Below are 22,028 nucleotides of genomic sequence, written 5' to 3'. Positions count from 1 at the left end.
CCTCGCGGGGCCTTTGGCCCTGCTCGGACTTTCCGCGTAATATAATTATTATTATTTGTTATTAGTATTATAATAATTATATATATTTCCAAATCTGCTAGTATAATAATAATTATTGTTGATGGTATAATTATCTATATATTTATTATTATTATTATTATTATTATTTTTATAGAAACAGCAAAAGCCGTCCATATGGCAAATATGCCGAAAATAATAGGGACGGCATATGCCGTCCTTATGGAGTGAAAGGGTTAACATAAAATATTTATATTGGTGCTCTTGCTCACTTTATTATCAACAAATTTTACTCCTAAAATATACAGTGGAGACTGATCAAGAAGATTGGCTACTTACCATGTATCAATGATAAACATCATCAATTGAGATTACAAATGAGCCGTGTCATGACAAAACCAACATAGTGGGTATACGACCAGCATGGATCCAGACCAGCCTGCGCGTCTGCGCAGTCTGTTCAGGATCCATGCTGTTCGCTATCAGTTTCTCTACTTGTTATAGGGTTGATAAGCGAACAGCATGGATCCTGATCAGACTGCGCAGATGCGCAGGCTGGTCTGGATCCATGCTGGTCGCAAACCCATTATGTGGGTTTTGTCATGACGCGGCTAAATTTTTTTTTTTCTACAGATTCAAAGTGATCTACCATTTTCTTTCATCATGCTGATGAGGACAGTTGAATTATCTGTGTAGACTTGGTAAACTAAATTTCTCTAAACTCAACACATTTCATAAAAGAAAATATGGGACTGGACCATGCCTACCCCCCACAAGGTAATCTTTGATGCATGCATGACTGTTTCTTTTTAGATAAGTCCTGTATGACTTATGGTTTTAAAATTCAAATATACCAGTTCTTCATAGTTGCAGGAATGATAAACAAATTTATGAGAAGTAATATTTTCCCATGTAAGTAAGTTATCTAGCTAGCTGCAGGAAAGTTAGAAGCTTTTTACACACATGCATGTACTAGTATTTGAGATAAGATCTGTGTAACAGTGCAATTGTGTGACAGTGTGATTCAAATCACCTGCCCTTTCTTTGTAGCAGGTTCTAATTTTTTCATTGTAAGAAAGTTATTCAACATCTTGCTAGCGGTACCGGTATATAAACTGAGTGGCTTTTGCATAAATTCATTCAAAAGTTTTTTTTCCATGCTACATACTGGCTTAAAAACAGGGATATCACATAGCAGTGTTGATTTGAACTGGGACATAATATAAAGGGTCAAATAACTACTGACTAGAAAAGCATTCTTATGTTGGTGTCAAGTTGACAGTGAAAACTTGGATTGATCAGAAAGCATAATCTTTAAATCATATATTGATGCTTTAAATATTTAAGATTATCTTGATCAATTTTCAAAACATTATGTTTTAGACCATTTTATTACATGCTTTTCGGTGGTTTATAGAAATATATCAGTGATATAAAACTGGTAATTTCACTGTTTGAAACAGTGAAATTACCACTTTGATAATTTCACTGTTTTGAATTTAAGCCCCTTACATTGTTTCAGTGAAATACCAGCGTGCACAGTACTGGGTAACCAACTTAATGGACTGGACGTCGTAAATGATTATTAATTTTGGCCGGCTTTTCATTCCAAATATTAGGTTTAATGTCTTTAAAAGTTTCTTTGCATGTAATAAAAAAAAAATTTGGGTTTACTTTAAATTGTAAGATCGAAACACCAAAAGTTCATAATTTCACTCGTGGCTGCGCCCAAACTGCGTTGAATAAATTTCTTTTGGGTGGCTCACCAGTGAAATTTATATTCCCGATCTTACACTGACTAAACAAATATCCCTATTTGTTAATGCTAAGGTTACTGTTTAAAGTCCCTTATCAAGGGTTGGGCTTAATATTTAGTTATATCACACGTTTGCCTTTATAAGAGTTTGAACATTTTCCATTTCAACAACGTTCCATATTGCAAAAATTGGTGGCAGTTGCCACCCTTAAATTGGGACGAAAATGATCATGGTGGGTTAATCTCCAGTTGGGTTTGTCCCCAATATAAAATGTCCCATGTTTTGACTAATAATTAAAAAATTTGAAAGTTTTTATATAGGTTACAACACAAACAGCTAACAACACTACAAACTTTTTTAAGAGAAAAAAATATTTTTAAAATTGATAAATGAAAATACAGGGTTGCTTAAAGAACATTTTATTTGTTTTAAAAGGTGTAAAACAAGAAGGACTTGCAGGCCTGTATTTGAAGGCATTTTGTAGTGGTCTTGATAAAGTACTTGGTAGCTACTGGGCAAATATACTAGAACTGGAGACCAATTTAATGAAGGACCCTCATCTCTCAATATCTCATCTAGTGTGCCAGCTTCAACAGGTAAACATAAGTTTTTATATATTTTGCTAGTTTCGAAATTTGTGAAAAATTTCCATTCTTATGTTTAAAGCCTTTTATACATACGTGTATTACCGGTATATTATATTTAGTTAAAGATGTTTTGGATACTTTGATAAGTTATGCATTTGACTAGTTAATGAACATTGTCTTGTTTATCAAAATGTTGTTGGTCTTTGTATAAATAAGTTAAAAAAATTCTTAATCTTTCACATTAATATTTATGAAGACATGACTTTTAAAGATTGCTTAAATCACATTTTGACATTAAAATACAATCTTGGTTGTCATCACAAATAGTGGTTTTGATACAACCTCTTAAGATAACCCTTCATATAATGAAGACTACTTTTTGATATCCCTACATTGATTTTTGTGCCCCCACTTCACTGGTGGGTATTTAGATTTACCCTTGTCCGTCCGTCCGTTCTCTTTTGTGTGGCACGTAACTCAAAAAATATTTGACATAGAGTCATGAAACTTTACAGGAATATTGATCAGCATGTGTAGTTGTGCACCGGGTATTTTCATCTGGATTTATTTAGTATTTTCAGAGTTATTGCCCTTGACTTAGTAAAATTTTGCAATTTTCAACTTGTGTAGCATGTAACTCAAAAAGTATTTGACCTAGAGTCATGAAACTTAACAGAATTGTTGATCAACATGTGTAGTTGTGCACCTGGGTATTTTCGTCTAGATATTTTTAGAGTTATTGCCCTTGACTTAGTCAACTTGTGTCACATGTAACTCAAAAAGTATTTGACATAGAGTCATGAAACTTTACAGGAATAATGATCAGCATGTGTAGTTGTGCACCAGGTATTTTCGTCTGGATTTATTTAGAATTTTTAGAGTTTTTGCCCTTGACTTATAAAATATTTGCAATTTTCAACTTGACTGTCGCATTGATTCAAAAAGGATTTGACCTAGAGTCATTAGACCTTACGGAAAGGTTGCTCAGCATATTTAGTTTTGCACCTGGGGTTTTGCTTGTGGATTTATCCAGTATTTGCAGAGTTATTACCCTTGACTTAGTAAAAACTGTTTCATTTTGTTGTTATTTGTTCCTTGAGTGCTTGAATTAGAATCAACAAACTTTACAGGAATAATGATCAGCATCACTAAATTACAGGAATAATGATTCACATCACTGTGAAGCTATGCACCTGGGACTTTGCATGTGTTTTTTTTTCAGTTTTGTTAGAGTTATTGCCCTTGACTTACAGTAGTATAAATTTGCAATTTTCAACTTGTTCATGCATAGCTCAAAAAGTATTTGACTTGTAGGTCTGAAAGTTTACAAGAATGTTGGTCAGCATGTGTACTTATGCACCTTAGGGTTTGCTTGTGGATTTATTCAGTATTTGTAAAGTTCTTGCCCTTTACTTAGTAAAAGATTTTTAGTTTTCAAAAAATATTTGACCTACAATCATAAGATTGACAGAACAGTGGCGCGGTGGGGGCACCGTGTCCTATGGACACATTTCTAGTTATGAAATCCTCCAAATAAGACTACTTGTCTATCAAGACTATAATTTATCTCACCCCTAGGATGGTCTTTGTCTACGCGCTTGACTGTTGTATATTTTTATAATTTCAGTACCAATTGTTGCTTCCGGCTTTAGTATCTGTTGTTGAACAGGTCACTAGTCATAAGGTAAAAATTACATTGATCTTATTATTTAGATGTCAGTGACTGGTTAATGTTAAATCAATAGTGTGCAAATATTATTAGTCCCCTAACGGTTTACCGGAGGGGACTTTAGGTTTACCCTCCGTCCGTCTGTCCGTCCGTCCGTCCGAGCAAACATTTGATATTTATGAGCTTCATTCCGTAGTTAAATAAAGAACAAAAGCTCATAAAATTCAAATTAAGAGCTATTTTTTTGATTTTATGAGCTGATTTTGCTTATGGACTTTGGTCCAGGTGTAGTTTATGAGCTGACTTACCTCTTAAATATAAAAGTTGGTACGTCCGTGTCGTCAGTCCGTCCGTCCACAAAACTGGATCCCGCGATAACTTGAAAAGTACTGAAAATATTTTTTTTATGAAAACTTGTATATGATAGATGGCAGTATGGAGATTTATGCACGTCTTTTTCTTTTCTTCCTATGTTGAAAATTCTGGTTGCTATGGCAACAAATAGGCTGAAAATATGGCAAATTTTACACATAAACTGGATCCAGTGATAACGCAAAAAGTAATGGAAATATTTTTAGCTCGACTATTCGATAAGAATAAGTAGAGCTATTGCAGTCACCCGAGCGTCGGCTTGGGCGTAACCACTTATGTTAAAGTTTTTGTAATAGTTCAAATATTTTCAAAGTCCATAGACATATGACTTTGAAACTTTGCACACTTGTTCACCATCATGACCCCAACCTGTAGACAGGAGGAGGTAACTCTATTCAAGCATTTTTGACAGAATTATGCCCCTTTTTCGACTTAGAATTTATGTTTAAAGTTTTTGTAATAGTTCAATATATTTTCAAAGTCCATTGACATAATGGCTTTGAAACTTTGCACACTGTTGTTCACCATCATGACCCCCAACCTGTAGACAGGAGGAGGTAACTCTATCAAGCATTTTGACAGAATTATGCCCCTTTTTCGACTTAGAATTTATGTTAAAGTTTTTGTAATAGTGTCAAATATTTTCAAAGTCCATTGACATATGGCTTTGAAACTTTGCACACTTGTTCACGCATCATGACCCCACCTGTAGACAAGAGGAGGTAACTCTATCAAGCATTTTGACAGAATTATGCCCCTTTTTTCAACTTAGAATTTACGTTAAAGTTTTTGTAATAGTTCAAATATTTTCAAAGTCCATTGACATATGGCTTTGAAACTTTGCACACTTGTTCACCATCATGACCCCAACCTGTAGACAGGAGGAGGTAACTCTATCAAGCATTTTGACAGAAATATGCCCCTTTTTCGACTTAGAATTTACGTTAAAGTTTTTGTAATAGTTCAAATATTTTCAAAGTCCATTGACATATGGCTTTGAAACTTTGCACACTTGTTCACCATCATGACCCCAACCTGTAAACAGGAGGAGGTAACTCTATCAAGCATTTTGACAGAATAATGCCCCTTTTTCGACTTAGAATTTACGTTAAAGTTTTTGTAATAGTTCAAATATTTTCAAAGTCCATTGACATATGGCTTTGAAACTTTGCACACTTGTTCACAATCATGACCCCAACCTGTAAACAGGAGGAGGTAACTGTATCAAGCATTAATTTTACTATCAAGTAATAAGAATAGTCGAGCGTTGCTGTCCTACCGACAGCTCTTGTTATGAGACTTGACATATGGGTAGATGGCAGTCTTGAGATTATGCACGTCTTTTTCTTTTCTTCCTATGTTGAAAATTCTGGTTGCTATGGTAACAAATAGGCTGAAAATATGGCAAATTTTACACATAAACTGGATCCAGTGATAACACAAAAAGTACTGGAAATATTTTTATGCAACTTGACATATGGGTAGATGGCAGTCTTGAAATTATGCATGTCTTTTTCTTTTCTTCCTATTTTGAAAATTCTGGTTGCTATGGCAACACATAGACTGAAAATATGGCAAATTTTACACATAAACTGGATCCAGTGATAACACAAAAAGTACTGGAAATATTTTTATGAAACTTGGTATATGGATAGATGGCAGTATGGAGATTATGCACGTCTTTTTCTTTTCTTCCTATGTTGAAAATTCTGGTTGCTATGGCAACACATAGACTGAAAATATGGCAAATTTTACACATAAATTGAATCCAGTGATAACGGCAAAAAGTACTGGCAAATATTTTTATGAAACTTGACATATGGGTAGATAGCAGTCTTGAGATTATGCAAATGTCTTATCTGTTCTTCCTATTTTGAAAAAATATCAGTTGCCCTTGGCAACAAATAGGCTTTAAAACATGGCAAATATAACAATATTTGTGATAAGTCAAAAAGAGCTGAAATTTTTTATGAAATTGCATCTTTAATTCAAGAGTTATCTCCTCTTTAAAGAATTTTGGCTTTTAAAATGTTATATTTTGGTAACAGGGATGTTTCAAATATTAACTTTAGAGTGTCCTTCAGTCCGTCTGTTCATAAAAACTGTTTCCTGTGATCACTTTTAAAGAACTTTTCCAACAAATTTACTGAATATAGAGAAAATTTGAAACATTAGTGAATGGCCTATGGCCCTTCAGAATGTTGATGGGGTTCTAAACGGTAGGGGACTTATGGATTGCTTGCAATACTATGATAATTGCTTGTTTAGATTGTGAAAAATCTGTGTAGTTGGTGGTTATTCTTTTTACATGCATGCCAGCAGACTATGTATCACATCAGTTAACTTAAACATTATTTTTTGTAAGCTGAATTGTGTAAAAAAATTTGCAACCTATATGAAGTTCTTTGGTGTCTTCTTCCTGGAACTATCTAGCACTGGACCCTCTCAATAACAGCCAAAAGTCTTTTGTCTCCCAAAGGGTATTACTCTGCAAAGGTTGTACTGTAAAACAATGTACTGAAAATGTGATGAAAATATTTTTTATATGCATTTGAACCAATTTGTTTTCATTATATTGTTATATTTATCAGGCACATGGTTGTTATATACTGGATATAATACACAGACATAGTGAAACAGGCCATCCTCTTGTCAAAGATGTTCTTACAAGGTAAATGATATCTTATTCTTGTTGATTGTTTATAAAGTTCAGGAAAGTTAGCTGAAAAAAGGACGTTTACATTTGCTTTTTAAATTATGGAATTATTTTCAGAGTGGTTTTATTTGTAGGAGTGCTTTTGGTTGGATCACAGTATGTATATTTTCTATAATAAATGCTATGGTACTTTCAATTTTTTACTGAGTGAAATATCTGAAATTAATATACATTCAACATATATCTAATTGATAGTTTTATATGAAATATTTGAGTTAACTTGACTTAACTTTTTATTTATACTAGCTAGAGCACCATTCATGAAGTAAATGGTTGAATAAAAAATTATTTTTTTGGGTCATTAAACAATAATATCCTCCCCCACCTCCATTGATATACCCGGTACATGTAGCTAGTTACTATGGTAGAAGAAGGTTTCAACATGTAAAACTCAAAATTTTGTAAAAATGTGAGAACAATAACAATTTATACAAGGTAAATGCACCATTTTTTTTATGCATTCACATCATCAGAAGCACAAGAACGCATTAAAAGCCCAAGCCTGTATCTTGCTTAATAGTAAAAAAAATTTTGTTATCTGTATATCGTATAAAGAAACAATTGCTTGTGACATGCTTTCCATAACACTACACATATTATAAAAAAGCAACAACAGCACCTGGTCTCAAGACTCTATCTGTTAATGCAAGTATTCGTCTTGTAATGTATACATTTTTTTGTACCTGCGTGATAAGTCTTATATTCGTGCAATATGTATTAATATAATACATTGGTATTTCAGAGTATTACATGTATGTCATGGTGTGTTATTCAAGCATCTATGCAGCTGGTTATTGTATGGCTATGTTTATGATCCATACAAGGAGTGTTTTCATCCAACCAAAATGAAGGGGAATCACATGATTCAGTCACATGACCCAAACCTAGCCAATCACAGGAGGATGATGATGAATCTAGGAAATTATGGGAGTAACAGGAAGACAGCGTGCAGGTTAGAATTTAAAAAAAAAAAATGGCTTATTACAGGACAAAAAAATATTTGTTTTGGTTAATTGTATATCTTTTGGACAATTTATATCAGTTCAAAGATTTTAATTTTGGTCATTAAATTGTATTTATAGTACATTGCGTGTCTAAGATAATGAACAATTTTATTGTAAATGCGATACTCGAAGAATGTTGTAAAAATTATATAGTAGCCTCACTCTGCTGCCTTAAGACATAACATACAATCTTTTATTCTTCTTAAGAATTGTGCAAGTCAACACTATTTTTGGAGGTGCATTTAATGAAGACAATGCAAAATACAGTCGAACTTCGTTCGCTCGAACTCGGAGGGCCCGTGAAAATTTGTTCGAGAGATCGGTAGTTCGAGCCAACCGAGGTTGAAATATTTGCATGTATAATAAGATCGTACATAGAGGCATATACCTGTTTGAATGTTACCTTTGTTTTTATCAAACTGTATTGTTGTTACATTGTAACAATGATCGAAGAATAAAAATAAAAATAAATAAAAATAGTACAGTCTTCTTTATCTTATTTTATTATACACAATATAATATAGAGTTTACATTTATCGTGAATCACACTCTAAAAATAGCTAAAGAAGTTGGGCACATTTCATTCATTTCTTTTAATTCATTAATTACCATTAATATGCATTTTGTTTGCATCTTAATTAAAGACAGTCGGTAAACAAAACAAACATATCGATGAGCGGATATCACATGTCATTTTGTATAATTCAACCTTAATTACCTTTATCATAAGGTGTTAAAAACATGATACGCCGACTGTCACTTTTTTAAAAAATTTTTTTGTTCGACCGAAAAGGTGTGATTTTCACTATATTTCTATTGGAGGGACCGAACAACCTGTTCGAGAGTTCGAGCGATCAGTATTCGAGCGATCCGAGGTAGAACAATATATGTTATATAGGGAATTTGCCGGGACCGGACGATGAGTTTGAGCAAAGGGAGGTATTTGAGCGATCCGAGTTTGAGCGAACGAAGTTTAACTGTAACTTTAATTTTATAAATGACAGATGTTTTTATTGACTATATTCATTTATATACAACTTTTAAAATGAACACTCAATTTATTGGTTTTGTAACCATTGTGAAGTGCAGAAAAAAGGTTAATCATGATTTTTCCTTCACAGAAATTACTGAAAATGAACACCCCGGACAGTAGTTCATCGACAAGTCATCTGTTCTCAATAAAATCAGATCTGTTGCCAGGATACATACCTGTACGTGTAGCCAGCAAAATTTTATTTGTTGGAGAATCAATACAGATGTTTCAAGAGAAAGGGAAATCTGCCGTGTCTCGTGGGAAAAGTAAACTTTGTATTTGCCATAGTGATTTTCTTTTTTTTGCCAAACGATTTATATTAGTGACATAAAATGCTTGCTTTTGGTGTTATCGGTAGAATAATTGTTTGAAATTTGATAACAAATTTACTAAAGTGTACTCGTAATATGTATTATTGACGAATTCCGAATATTATGTAATGTGTGGGCAGACTTTGAACTTAAACAAGCTACTATCACTTTATTTAACATGATAATAGTTAAGTTTAAAAATTTTTTTTTTAGTTTTATTGTGTTAAAAGCTATAAGCTTATTTAAACACCCTCAAAATCAAATCCGTTCCTGGAACCAACCAGTATTAAGAAATGAAGGTTAAGTTTCTTGCTCATGGAAACAGCAGCTTCCCCCTGATGTGGTTTGAACCCATGTGTCGAGCAATTCTTAGATTACTGGTCGGATGCGTTAACCGCTTGGCCACACAGCGTATTTTGTTTGTTGCTTAACAATTTGTATCAATGACTTGAAATGCTTGTCTTTGGTGTACTTGGTAGAATAATTGTTTGAATTTTGATAACAAATTTACTTAAGTATACTCCTAATTTCTACAATCGACACATCATTATTATCTATCAAGTACTGAGAAAAGTCAAGTGCGCTGTCCTACAAACAGCTCTTACCAACAGCTCTGGGGTTTTTTTTGTCCTCTTGATTTGTTATTTAATTTAAGTGTTTATTTTTCAGGTAATATTTTAGAAGGAAAACAAGAGAAATTTGCTAAAGATCTTCATCAGCTTGCCCAGGAGCTTCCCTTTAACAGTATGAAGTTTGAATCTCTAATCAATGATATCAGAACACAAGTAGCTGAAGTAAGTTGGCATGATAGTTGTAGTTTGTTGTTTTACCTCAGTTTATGTATGAAAGACCAGAAAAGTAGAACACGGTTTTGAAAGAATTAATAAATAACTTTATCACATAAGCCACAGCGAGAGAGTGTAATAAACCCATTTAATAAAAACAATATTACAATATACATGAATATAATTAATTAATATTACACTTTGACGTGACATCATTTGCCTTTAATACAAACAGCGTAAAAGTGTGCTAATGTTAGTATTACACTATAGGCATGCCAGCGAAAAAGACTCTTTGTAAATGTTCACCATTCATATTTTAGATATGTGATTAATAGAATATTATATTCATGTAGATTCAAAGTGTATTTTATTGAACTCATTGAATGAAACAATATTATGCTCGTCAGATGCAAGCATAATATAATTTTATTCAACTTGTTCAATAAATTTAGTAATACACACATTCAATATCTTTTATAAAACAGTATTTTTTATTTGTTGAAGTGTCTATTGTATGCCTGAAAAAAAGTAGCTTGAAACTGCTTAAGATGAAAAATGACAAGACGTCACCTTACTGCTATAACTGGTTAACCCCTATTAAATTTAGAAGGACTTAACCTGTTACTGCACTGAGGTGACAGAGTACTAGACCCATTCACTGAAAAATTGTAATCTTATATTTTTTTCCCCAAATGTATATTCTTGTTATTTTTATGATCAGGTACTGTGGAAGATCTTAATAGAAGAAGCAGACCTGTTGGCACATTTACGTATTATAAAAGATTTCTACCTGCTGGGTCGTGGTGAACTTTACTTGGCGTTCATAGACCAGGCTCAGCATCTGCTGCGTGTCCCTGTGTCCGCTACTACAGAACATGGTATTATAAACATTTAACAACAAAAGATTTGAGACTTAATTTTTGTTCACCTAACTCAGTTTAATTTATTAATGAGTTTTATTTGCGTTGTCTCATTAAAGTGCACAAATAAAAATTATTACTGCACATTTGTACACATAGCGATTAGTGATAAAGTATTTTGTTTAACCAAACCAATTTGTTTACATTTTGCAACCTTATTCACTAATTATTTAACAATCTACACTATTTTCCACAGATAATAAGCATCTCACATGATCTTAGTCTGTTTATACAAAATTATCAATAAAATGTCTACCCTTTCTACTGAAGACAAAAAAATATTAATTTCTTAGAGATAAGATGCCTTTTAATATTTCATCATAAAGTCTAATAAAGTCAATAAATGTCTATTGGTTTACACATATTTATTTAAAGATCCTGTATGTTGTAATTGAGGATGTATACCACACTTGAAATTATAAATTATATATGTATATAATTATGCTTATAAAACAATTTTCAAACATCGAAGAATATGTAAAATATAAACTGCAAATATTTGTACATATTATATGTAATCATTAAAATATATGCATTCATTTCTTATTGAAAAATTTGACTTAGACTTTATAGAAAGTAGATTTTTTGTTACTTACCTCCTTTTATTTACATGAAATGTTAAATTCGGTAATATCTTTATAAATAATGCTTTTTATAACTTACAAAATTGATAAATCTTAATTTGAGCATCACATTTATAATATAAAACCATAAAAAAATTTGTGTTACAGGATCTTTAACCTTAATTGCAAAACAAGTTCTTGCAACTTATATTACTCACTTTCAAGACTGCTTCCTGGAATAAATCAGTACTGGTGTCATATGAAGAAACATGGTTGTGACCAGATTAGGGCTCGAACCCATGATCCCTGGGTTGAGAGGTAGACACCTTAATCACTAGGCTGCCACTCCCCTTAAACACGTCTATAATCAAGGTTTTGAATGAAACATACGTATTCTACTTTATATGGCTTCAAGATGTCTATCATATTTGTATATGAGATAATAAATGTATGTTTTACAGATGTAAATGCAGCGTACCTGTGTGCTGCTAGGAACGTTTTATTTCATGATGAGGCATTATTACAGAGGTTCAGACTCTCCGTCAAACAAGCGCCTAAACCACAGAAAAGTAAGTGCTAGTATCTACAAATACATATCCACATGTTCTTGAACAATGCCATGTGTGTATGAACTTGTCAATACAAGGTAACCTTAAATTTCCAATGGCAATATGTTTTTATTTCATGCTTTCCAGTATTTTATTGTAATATATCAGATGATTATATTCTGATAAACCACTAGTGAAATTTATAAAATATAATTTTCACTGTAGCCGGACTATATCTGAATGCGGATGAACAGAAAATCATAACTAAATGGAATAACAGGCAGAAATAAATGCCGTCATACGTAAATTTTGCTTCTTTAGGAAAAGAAAGTCAATGTCATCATAGATCATGTTAGAAATTTAACAAAATTAGAGAAATTCAACGGAACTAGATTTCAAAACTGATGATGTGACGTCATGATATAATGACGTCACAAAGGAGAATGCGCGACGTTACGCGGCAAAATCAGTAAAAAATTACTTAAAATCACTGAAAAAGCATAAAATAAAAAGAAAATTTATTTGTTTTACATATAAGATTGAAATATATTTCATTCGTGAACACCAGCTATTATATTTTCACTCGTGGCTACGCCACTTGTGAAAATATTGCATCTGGTGTTCACTCAGTGAAATTATATTTCAATCTTACATGCAAAACAAACAAATATCCTCTATTTACTAATTTTTTTACATTAAAAATTTACAATTTGCATTTTGTCAAGACTCATTAAAAAAAAAAACCTGATTACATGACTGAAAAAAATCCGATTGCTCAACCTAGACAGTTTTCATATGCAAGAAATCTATCCAGCTGGCTCACAGAAGATTGGCGGTTAGAACCTGTGCTGGCTTTTGTCTGAAATAATACACTGAGGCCCTTTTCCTCCAGTAATTTGTAAAGCTATAAAGCCTCCATATCAACACCTTTGTGCAGTAACAGGTTAACTCTTATTAAATTATGTAAGAAGCTAATCCGTTACTGCATATATGTGATGATATGACCATTACACTGTAAGCGTGACTAAGAACAAAACAAAATGAATAAAAAAAAAAAAACCCAACAAACTTTGCAATATTTTTTGTTTGGTTTCAGAGGATTCCACAAGCAGTAGTGGGAGTAGCCAGTCATCTACAGTGGTGGACATAGGATGGAATAGTCTGTCCTTGAAATATTCAGTACAATGGCCGCTGCATATATTCTTTACTCCAGTTGTTTTAGAAAAGTAAGTACGCTTCCCTCTACTTTTATCTGACATGTAAATTGTTAGCACCATCTAGTAACACAATTCCTATCATAGAATTATAACTGCATGGCCTAGACATTAACATAAGTCTGTAACTGTTTAGAACTGTTCACTTTTTAGGGGAGAATATGTGTAAGTGGCCAGCTCAGTCGGTAGTGCCGCGGAACGATATTTCGAGGGTCTCGGGTTTGAGTCCACTGTGACATGTCTAACACCTCCCACCAGTTATCTAAGAAATAGCTAGCGGTGGTGGGTTCAAACCCTGTTAGGGGAGAAAGCGTTGTCTCCTTTAGCAAGAAACTTTGCACTCATTGTTCAGTACTGGTTGGTTTCAGGAACAGATTTGAGAGTGTGCCTATAAGTTAATAGTTTCCTTTACATTGAACTAAGATGAAGTCTGTATAAACTATCATAGAAATTGGAAAACTTGTTTTTCTTTTATTTACAAATGTGGAAGGAGTCTGTTTCCTATTTTAAGAAATTTTCTGTTTTAAGAATATATATTAGAAATTATTTGATAATATGAAGATGAAAATAGAATTTATGAACTTTGGTCAAGTTTTTGCGTGCCAGTTGGTATCTCCAAAAATTACTGAAAGGAATGGGTTGAAATTTCACAGACTTTTTTTGAGAGTATAATAGGAGGTCACTATCCAAGGTCAATCACTATTAAATGGATTTTGACAGAATTTTGACCCTTTATGAACTTAGAAAATTCTTCATCATCCAGGCTCTTGTTTTACTATCAAGCACTAAGTATATAAGAGCAGGCTGTCCTACGGACAGTTCTTGTTATTGTTAAGTCTGACAAATAACAGATAATACGATATAATTCACCAGGTATAACCGAGTGTTCAGATTCCTGCTTGTGGTCAGACGGACGCAACTTGATCTGCATCAGTGCTGGATCATACAGATGAGTAGAAAACACGGAACTAACGAGCCTGCCGAGGCGTTAAAATGGCAGCTTAGAAATCATATGTCATTCCTAGTTGATAATTTACAGTATTATCTTCAAGTAAGTCAAGAGTTTGAATTGACACGTTAAATGTTCATTAAAATATTGGGAGATCTTATAATTAAGTTATTTAACAACAAACCTCTTCAAAGTCATTTACTTACTTAATAGTTTTATAGTAACAAGCATTGTCATGGTGTGGTATTTTTTAAATTAATTTCCAAGTATATTTCTTAATTATCTTTTTCACTTCTTTTTGTTTTAAGTGCCAAAGCTGATCTCTGCACCAAACTCAAATTTTATGATTTTAGGCTTTTGGACCTCAGTGGAGTACCTTTAATTATGGTTTAATGATAACTTATCAGAATGAATCATTGAACATGTGATTATGTTTTTTGTTTCATTATAATCTAATAATTGATCAATATTGATTAATAAATTCAATAATTGATGCCAATAAGACACAGAATTTATCTGTTTGTAAATTGTTTAATGACAGGTTGATGTGATAGAATCTCAGTATGGTATACTAGTAGAGAAGATCAAAACCACCCGAGATTATGAGGCCGTCAAGTTGGCCCACGATCATTTTCTCTCTGCCCTTCTTGCCCAGAGCTTTGTCCATATGAAGTCTGTAAGTGTTTCTTATTTTACAAACTTTTTTAGGGAATTTTTTTTTGTCAATAAGTAGTCTATGCTTGGTTACTGAGGAAGAAGAAGTAATTGGTGAATAGATGGCAGATTTAAGAATTTTGATTTTGGAGAGAAGTGCTTGCTTTTTGCATACAATTTGTGGATGACAGTGTGTCTAATGTAATACCGGTACACCTTTCTCTTTCCTTATCTGAAATGAAGTACTGAATAATGATTATGTGTCGATGGATTTTATTAAAGCCTAATTTGAAATCACGATACTGTTATGTTGTTTTTTGTTTCTTTCTTTTTCTTTTTCTTTTTTTTTATAGATATGTGTTTCATTTGGAAGGGATTATCAAATAATTGAAGTTGCGTGTTTTTGAAATGGTAGCAGTTTGTAATTTTTAATATATGCAATGTTGTCTCCCCTTGTTGTATTTTTTTCAGGTTGCCCATTGTTTATATGAGATTTTGGATCAGTGTACAGTGTTTACCTCCCTTGTTGTACGCTGTGAAACACCTATGTCACATAATGATGCCTTGCAACTGGAAAACATTGCCAAGGTAACTTTCAATCTAGACGTGTAAAAAATGGTTAAGTTGATTTAAAATTAAATTATATTCATTCACTATTACATTTTGATTTTACACATTCTTTCTGAATATTACAAATTGTGTCCTCGACAGACTTTGGAATTACTTGGCAGGAATGGTCAATCATTATGAGATGATGTGTGGAGTGGAAATAGGTGAATTTCATGGCTGCTTCACTTAATTATCGAAATTCAGTCAAACATTTAATACTCTCATACCATATGTTAAGAGAAGGTTATTTTAAAGTTACAATTTCAAGTTTTTTTTAAATATGCAAAAAAAGTGCAAAATTTGAAGATTTTATATACAGTTTAAATATAAAATGATTTTAAAGTTAAAATGTAGTGGTATATTTACAAATGTATAATTATAAATGCAAGCTAATATTGTAAATGTTATAATTTTTGTTATGTTAGAAACAAACAAAACAAAAAAAACGAGCAATTTTCTTTGTCTGAAAAAAATAAATTTGATAGTCATCTCAATAAGTAACACATTTGGTTCAGATTCATTTCAGATTTTCAAGTGCCCCTCCATGAAAACCCTTTACATATTCTATATTGGAAATAATGCACTTTAAACAAGTTCATAAGCCTTTATATAAAATATCTTATCACATTCAGCATTCTTCTGTCTGTTGACAGAATGTCCAAAGTCATGATGGTAAGAAAAGTATCTCTTAGAAGAGTAATTTTACAAGCTTAATCTTTTCACAACCACGGAATTAAAGTGTCATTATGCTCATTTTTTCATTGTCAAGTTTTATTTAATTAACTATAAATTGACTGTTTTCATGGTGATTGACTAGCAGTTGATATTGGAGAATGTTTAGAGTAAAATATAAATCTGCCTAAAATGTAAAAAAGGCTGCCCCACTTTTTTATGAATTGCATTTAAAATTTAAATTCCTACAGATATTTCCAGAAAGTTCTTTAGATCTTGTGAGTTATTGTTCACTCATGAGAAGTAAATTATAAAATTGAAAGGCATTATGGTAAAATGTAAACTTATTTTGACTTTTACCTGTTTTCTCACTATTTACCATTGGGTCCCTGTAAATCATAATAAGGGGCACCCATGGCCAAGTGGTAAAGGTCGTTGACTCCAAATCACCTGCCCTCTTACCACTGTAGGTTTGAATCCCAACAGACTTTGGATACTTTCATGTGAGGAAGTTATCTAGCTAGCTTACAGAACATTGGGAGTTCTACTCTGGTGCTGGTTGGTGCCTGAAATAATGCACATAGGGCCAATTTTTTTTTATATTTTGGTTTACTGATTTTTTCCAAAAAAAGGTAGGGTCGGCGGCGGGAAAAAAAAAAAAAAAAAAAAGTTTTCATAACTATAAATGTGGTGCATACATATACATAGTACTTACTAGAGCAATGAAATTAAATACATCGCCGATTGTCTATTCCAAAGATTGTTTAAATACACAAAAAAAAACTTTTGCTCATATTGCCATTGTTTAAAAACATACATGAAATCTACACACAATGACTTATGACAAGTGGCAAGCGAGCTCTTCAAAAGAATCTGTCATTCTTTGATGTTTACACACTGCTGTGTAATCTGAATCATCAAAGGTGCCGAAAATCAGCTGACTTGCACTCATTTCTTTATAGATCAGATGTTAAAAAAAACTGTCAAGAAAAGATTACACAAAGTCTTGTTCAATTCTGCCCATTGTGAAAATATTTTTATCGGATAATTAGCGGGTCAATTTTTGACATAAAAATCTATTAAAAGTAAGTGCGGGCATTTTTTTTTTTTTTTGTTTGAAACCTGCATTCAATCTGCTTTTAAAGACTAATTTTTATGCCCCCACAATGTGGGAGCATATAGCGTTGCACTTGTCCGTCCGTCCGTCAGTGAGTCCGTCCGTCCGTACGTCCCGAAATCTTGTGAACGCAACTCCTCTTAAACCGGATGGCAGATTTTGCTTAAACTTACAGGGATGAACAACCTTAATGTGTAGATGGTAGTAAAGGAAGGAATTTTCGCTGCGACCAAATTTAACAGAATTATGGCCCTTTGTTGATCTTTTCACTAGATACTATGTAAAATTTTGTGAACACAACTCCTCTTAAACCTGATGGCAGATTTTGCTTAAACTTACAGGGATGAACAACCTTAATGTGTAGATGGTAGTAAAGGAAGGAATTTTTGCTGCGACCAAATTTAACAGAATTATGGCCCTTTGTTGATTTTTTCACTATATACTATGTAGAAATTTTGTGAACGCAACTCCTCTTAAACCGGATGCCAGATTTTGCTTAAACTTACAGGGATGAACAACCTTCAGGTGTAGATGGTAGTAAAGGAAGGAATTTTCGCTGCGACCAAATTTTACAGAATTATGGCCCTTTGTTGATTTTTTCACTATAAACTATGTAGAAATTTTGTGAATGCAACTCCTCTTAAACCGGATGGTAGATTTTGCTTAAACTTCCAGGGATGAACAACCTTAATGTGTAGATGGTAGTAAAGAAAGGAATTGTTGCTGCAACCAAATTTAACAGAATAATGGCCCTTTTTTTATTTTTTCATTATATACTATGTAGAAATTTTGTGAACGCAACTCCTCTTAAACCGGATGGCAGATTTTGCTTAAACTTCCAGGGATTAACAACCTTAATGTGTAGATGGTAGTAAAGGAAAGAATTTTTGCTGCGACCAAATTTAACAGAATTATGGCCCTTTGTTGATTTTTAGTTTTCAACTTGTGGCACATGTAGTCCAAAAAATATTTGACCTAGAGTCATAAGATTGACAGAACAGTGGCGTGTGGGGGCATCCGTGTCCTATGGACACATTTCTAGTTTTTGTTAAATCTGAAAATACTGATCTTGTCAATTGCAGCAGATTTCTCTCGCTCTGTCCTTGAATGTAATTGCTTACGTAATTTGGCGTGTTTTTTGTTTGTTTGGTTGTTTGGTTGTTTTACATTTTTACGCATTTCGACCTTCAATGCATTGATGAAATATGATCAAAGCCTAATTATAATTCTGTGAGAATGGCTTGACCCCATTTAACAGACATTCTTTCATAATACACCAATAAACACTTTGCCCAACTAGCAGACGACAGGCTATTCTCGAGTAAAGATAACCGGTTGCAGTATCTCACTGTATAGATCGTAGGTAAAATAGTCTGGCATGTGGTAGGTTTAACAGTTAATTAAAATACTTACCGCGACATTTCTTTGACAAGTCGTATTATTAGCAGCGTATTACAAGACAACACAGAATTTTTTTGGGGGCAGATTTTTTTTTTTTTTTTTTTTCATTTTCCCAAAATACAGAGTCGGCGGGTCTGTAAACCGAAATATCAAAAAATAATGGCCTAAAGGCACCTGACGTCTTTCTCCACCAGTAAAGTTGGAAAGTCACCATATTACCTATACTGTGCTGGTGCGACTTTAAGTGCAACAACAACAAAACAAGAGGGCCATGATGGCCCTGAGGTCGCTCACCTGTATATAGCCCCCCCCCCCCCCCCCCGGGCAAATGTTTACCCAAGGGCTTTTATTTGTTTATTTGAACAAACTTGGTAGATACCCATAAGAAGATGTTTCATGCTAAACATCTAAGTTCTAGCTCATTGGGTTTTTTAAAAGAAGATTTTTTAAGTTTTTACTATACACATATAGTTAAAAACAATGACACCCCTGGGGCAGGGCCAGTTTTGACCCCCGGGCTTTTATTTGAACAAACTTTGTAGATATTTACTTAAAGATGTTTTATGCTTAATATCTAAACTCTAGCTATTTGGGTTTTTTTAAAGAAGATTTTTAAGTTTTTGCTATACACATATAAGGAAAATCAATGACCCCCGGGGCGGGCCAGTTTTGACCCCAGAGCTTTTATTTGAACATACTTGGTAGACACCCATTAGAACATGTTTCATGCTACATATCTTAGCTCTAGCTCTTTGGGTTCTTTAAAAGAAGATTTTTTAAGTTTTTACTATATGCATGTAGGGAAAATCAATGACCCCCTGGGGCGGGGCCAATTTTGACCCAAGGGCTTTTATTTCAACAAACTTGATAGACATTCACTAGAAGATGTTTCATGCCAAATATCTAAGCTCTAGCTCTTAAGGTTCTTTAAAAGAAGATTTTTTAAGTTTTTACTATATGCATATAGGGAAAATCAATGACCCCCTGGGGCGGGGCCAATTTTGACCCCAGGGTTTTTATTTGAACAAACTTGGTAGACATTCACTAGAAGATGTTTTATGCCAAATATCTAAGCTCTAGCTCTTACAATTTTTTAAAAGAAGATTTTTTAAGTTTTTACTATATGCATATAGGGAAAATCAATGACCCCCTGGGGCGGGGCCAATTTTGACCCCAGGGCTTTTATTTGAACAAACTTGGTAGACACTCACTAGAAGATGTTTTATGCCAAATATCTAAGCTCTAGCTCTTACAATTTTTTAAAAGAAGATTTTTTAAGTTTTTACTATATGCATATAGGGAAAATCAATGACCCCCTGGGGCGGGGCCAATTTTTGACCCCAGGGCTTTTATTTGAACAAACTTGGTAGACACTCACTAGAAGATGTTTCATGCCAAATATCTTAGCTCTAGCTCTTTTGGTTCTTTAAAAGAAGATTTTTTAAGTTTTTACTATATGCATATAGGGAAAATCTATGACCCCCTGGGGCGGGGCCAATTTTGACCCCAGGGCTTTTATTTGAACAAACTTGGTAGACACTCATTAGAAGATGTTTCATGCCAAATATCTAAGCTCTAGCTCTTAGGGTTGTTTAAAAGAAGATATTTAAGATTTTTCTTTCGGTTGCCATGGCAACCAGAGTTCTGTATGGAATTAAATTCTTTGAACAATTTTTAAAGGTGACCACCAAAGGAACATTCCTGTGAAGTTTGGATGAAATTGGCTCAGTGGTTTATGAGGAGATGTCATTTAAAGCAAAAGTTTACGGACGACGGACGGACGCCGGACGAAAAGCGATCACAAAAGCTCACCCGTTCACTTTGTGACAGGTGAGCTAAAAATGTGATAAAATATTGTTTTTATTTATTACAGAATTTACAGCGCCAGTCAAGCTTGTTGTTTAAGATGTTGTCAAGTGTAAGAAGTAACAGTTCCAGTCCACATTTAGCACAGCTATTACTACGCCTCGATTTTAATAAATTCTTCTCCATATCTGGTGGCCAGTTAGGAAGGTAATTATGACCAAAATGTATTTCATATGTTATTCTTTCGAGTTTGTTCGAATATAAACCTGTCTGATTGGCTTACTCAAAGAAATGTTTGGTCTTGCAAATGTTGTATTCATAAATACGAGGTCATGTTTATCTCAATCTTATTAAAATCAGCTCCTAAATAAAGCTACACCTTAAGGATCTGACAGACACCAATTTGAGGTCACCATTTCTTGACCTTCAATAAGCCAATCAATGACTGCATTTGCCTTCTTGAAAGCAGATCAGTTTTATTTTTAACTAATGGAAAAATCAGGAACATGTAATTTTCAAGATTTTAAGTTACCTGTATTACATGTAGGACTAGTTATCAAAGGATCTTTAAGCCATTGTTTCCTTGATACACTGATTGCTCATTACTGTTTGGTTTCATGGAACGGAACCTAGAGAGTCTATGATATTATATACATGTATATCTACACAATCAAATTTAAAAACTAATATAAATGTTTTTCAGTTACTGAATGGAATATTGTAGACCTACAGAATGAAGGCTAAACTGTGATAAAAGTGCCATATTGAAGTGGAGAAATAGTGTATACATTCAATCAACAGAGAGAGAGAACATCTTGTACACATTACATATAGTGTTGTACACATTACATATAGTGTTGTACACATTACATATAGAGTTGTACACATTGCATATAGAGTTGTAAACATTACATATAGAGATTTAAGGAAAGCGAGGACCAATTGTCAGAAAAAGGATTAAATTAGCTAATAAATATGTGTTGCTATGTTACTATCACTTGTTATATTTATGCAATAGAATACATTTGTATTAATAAAATGCCTGATTTGAAGGGGGGAAAAAAAACTTTTCTGTAATACATGTATAAAGAAACTTGTTATGCAGTTGCAATTTTAACAAAATAGGCACTTGAATTGAAAGTTAATATTGTACTAGATCTGAGTTATTATTGTCTTTATTTTCTTACTGAATAAACTTTGAAAAGTACTTTTTTTGTGTTTTCTAAATTTATGTAGCAATCAGAAATAAGGTAAATGATTCTAAATATAGAAAGATTATTTAACTCTCAACCTGCTGAATTTCTTAATTGAATCCTGCTCAAT

At 33.1% G+C, this 22,028-nt stretch overlaps 1 protein-coding gene across 1 annotated transcript; it reads left to right on the top strand.

Moving 5' to 3' along the window:
- The first annotated feature begins 764 nt into the window (after positions 1 to 764).
- On the top strand, positions 765 to 21,760 carry LOC132723440 (gamma-tubulin complex component 4-like). The gene is made up of 16 exons (XM_060708165.1): positions 765 to 795; positions 2,211 to 2,371; positions 3,990 to 4,046; positions 6,995 to 7,074; positions 7,862 to 8,071; positions 8,768 to 8,774; positions 9,245 to 9,422; positions 10,137 to 10,261; positions 10,974 to 11,130; positions 12,197 to 12,304; positions 13,380 to 13,509; positions 14,371 to 14,548; positions 14,988 to 15,122; positions 15,572 to 15,688; positions 20,773 to 20,912; positions 21,409 to 21,760. The coding sequence occupies exons 1-16, from the start codon at positions 765 to 767 to the stop codon at positions 21,413 to 21,415; spliced, it is 1,821 nt and encodes a 606-aa protein (XP_060564148.1). The 3' UTR covers positions 21,416 to 21,760.
- Positions 21,761 to 22,028: the final 268 nt, after the last annotated feature.

Source organism: Ruditapes philippinarum, unplaced genomic scaffold (assembly GCF_026571515.1).
Source record: "Ruditapes philippinarum isolate M1 unplaced genomic scaffold, ASM2657151v2 ctg16207_1_1_1_1, whole genome shotgun sequence".
In the NCBI taxonomy this organism is placed as follows: Eukaryota; Metazoa; Mollusca; class Bivalvia; order Venerida; family Veneridae; genus Ruditapes; species Ruditapes philippinarum.
Note: the sequence above shows the minus strand (reverse complement) of the source record. Positions and strands in the feature narration are given on the sequence as shown.

Bases quoted from the DNA above. Each gene is read 5' to 3' on its own strand.
- LOC132723440 (XM_060708165.1), top strand. From the start codon at position 765: ATGGGACTGGACCATGCCTACCCCCCACAAG. The intron at 13,510-14,370 runs GTAAGTACGCTT...ATAATTCACCAG, and splicing joins ACTCCAGTTGTTTTAGAAAA to GTATAACCGAGTGTTCAGAT. The intron at 15,123-15,571 runs GTAAGTGTTTCT...TATTTTTTTCAG, and splicing joins GCTTTGTCCATATGAAGTCT to GTTGCCCATTGTTTATATGA.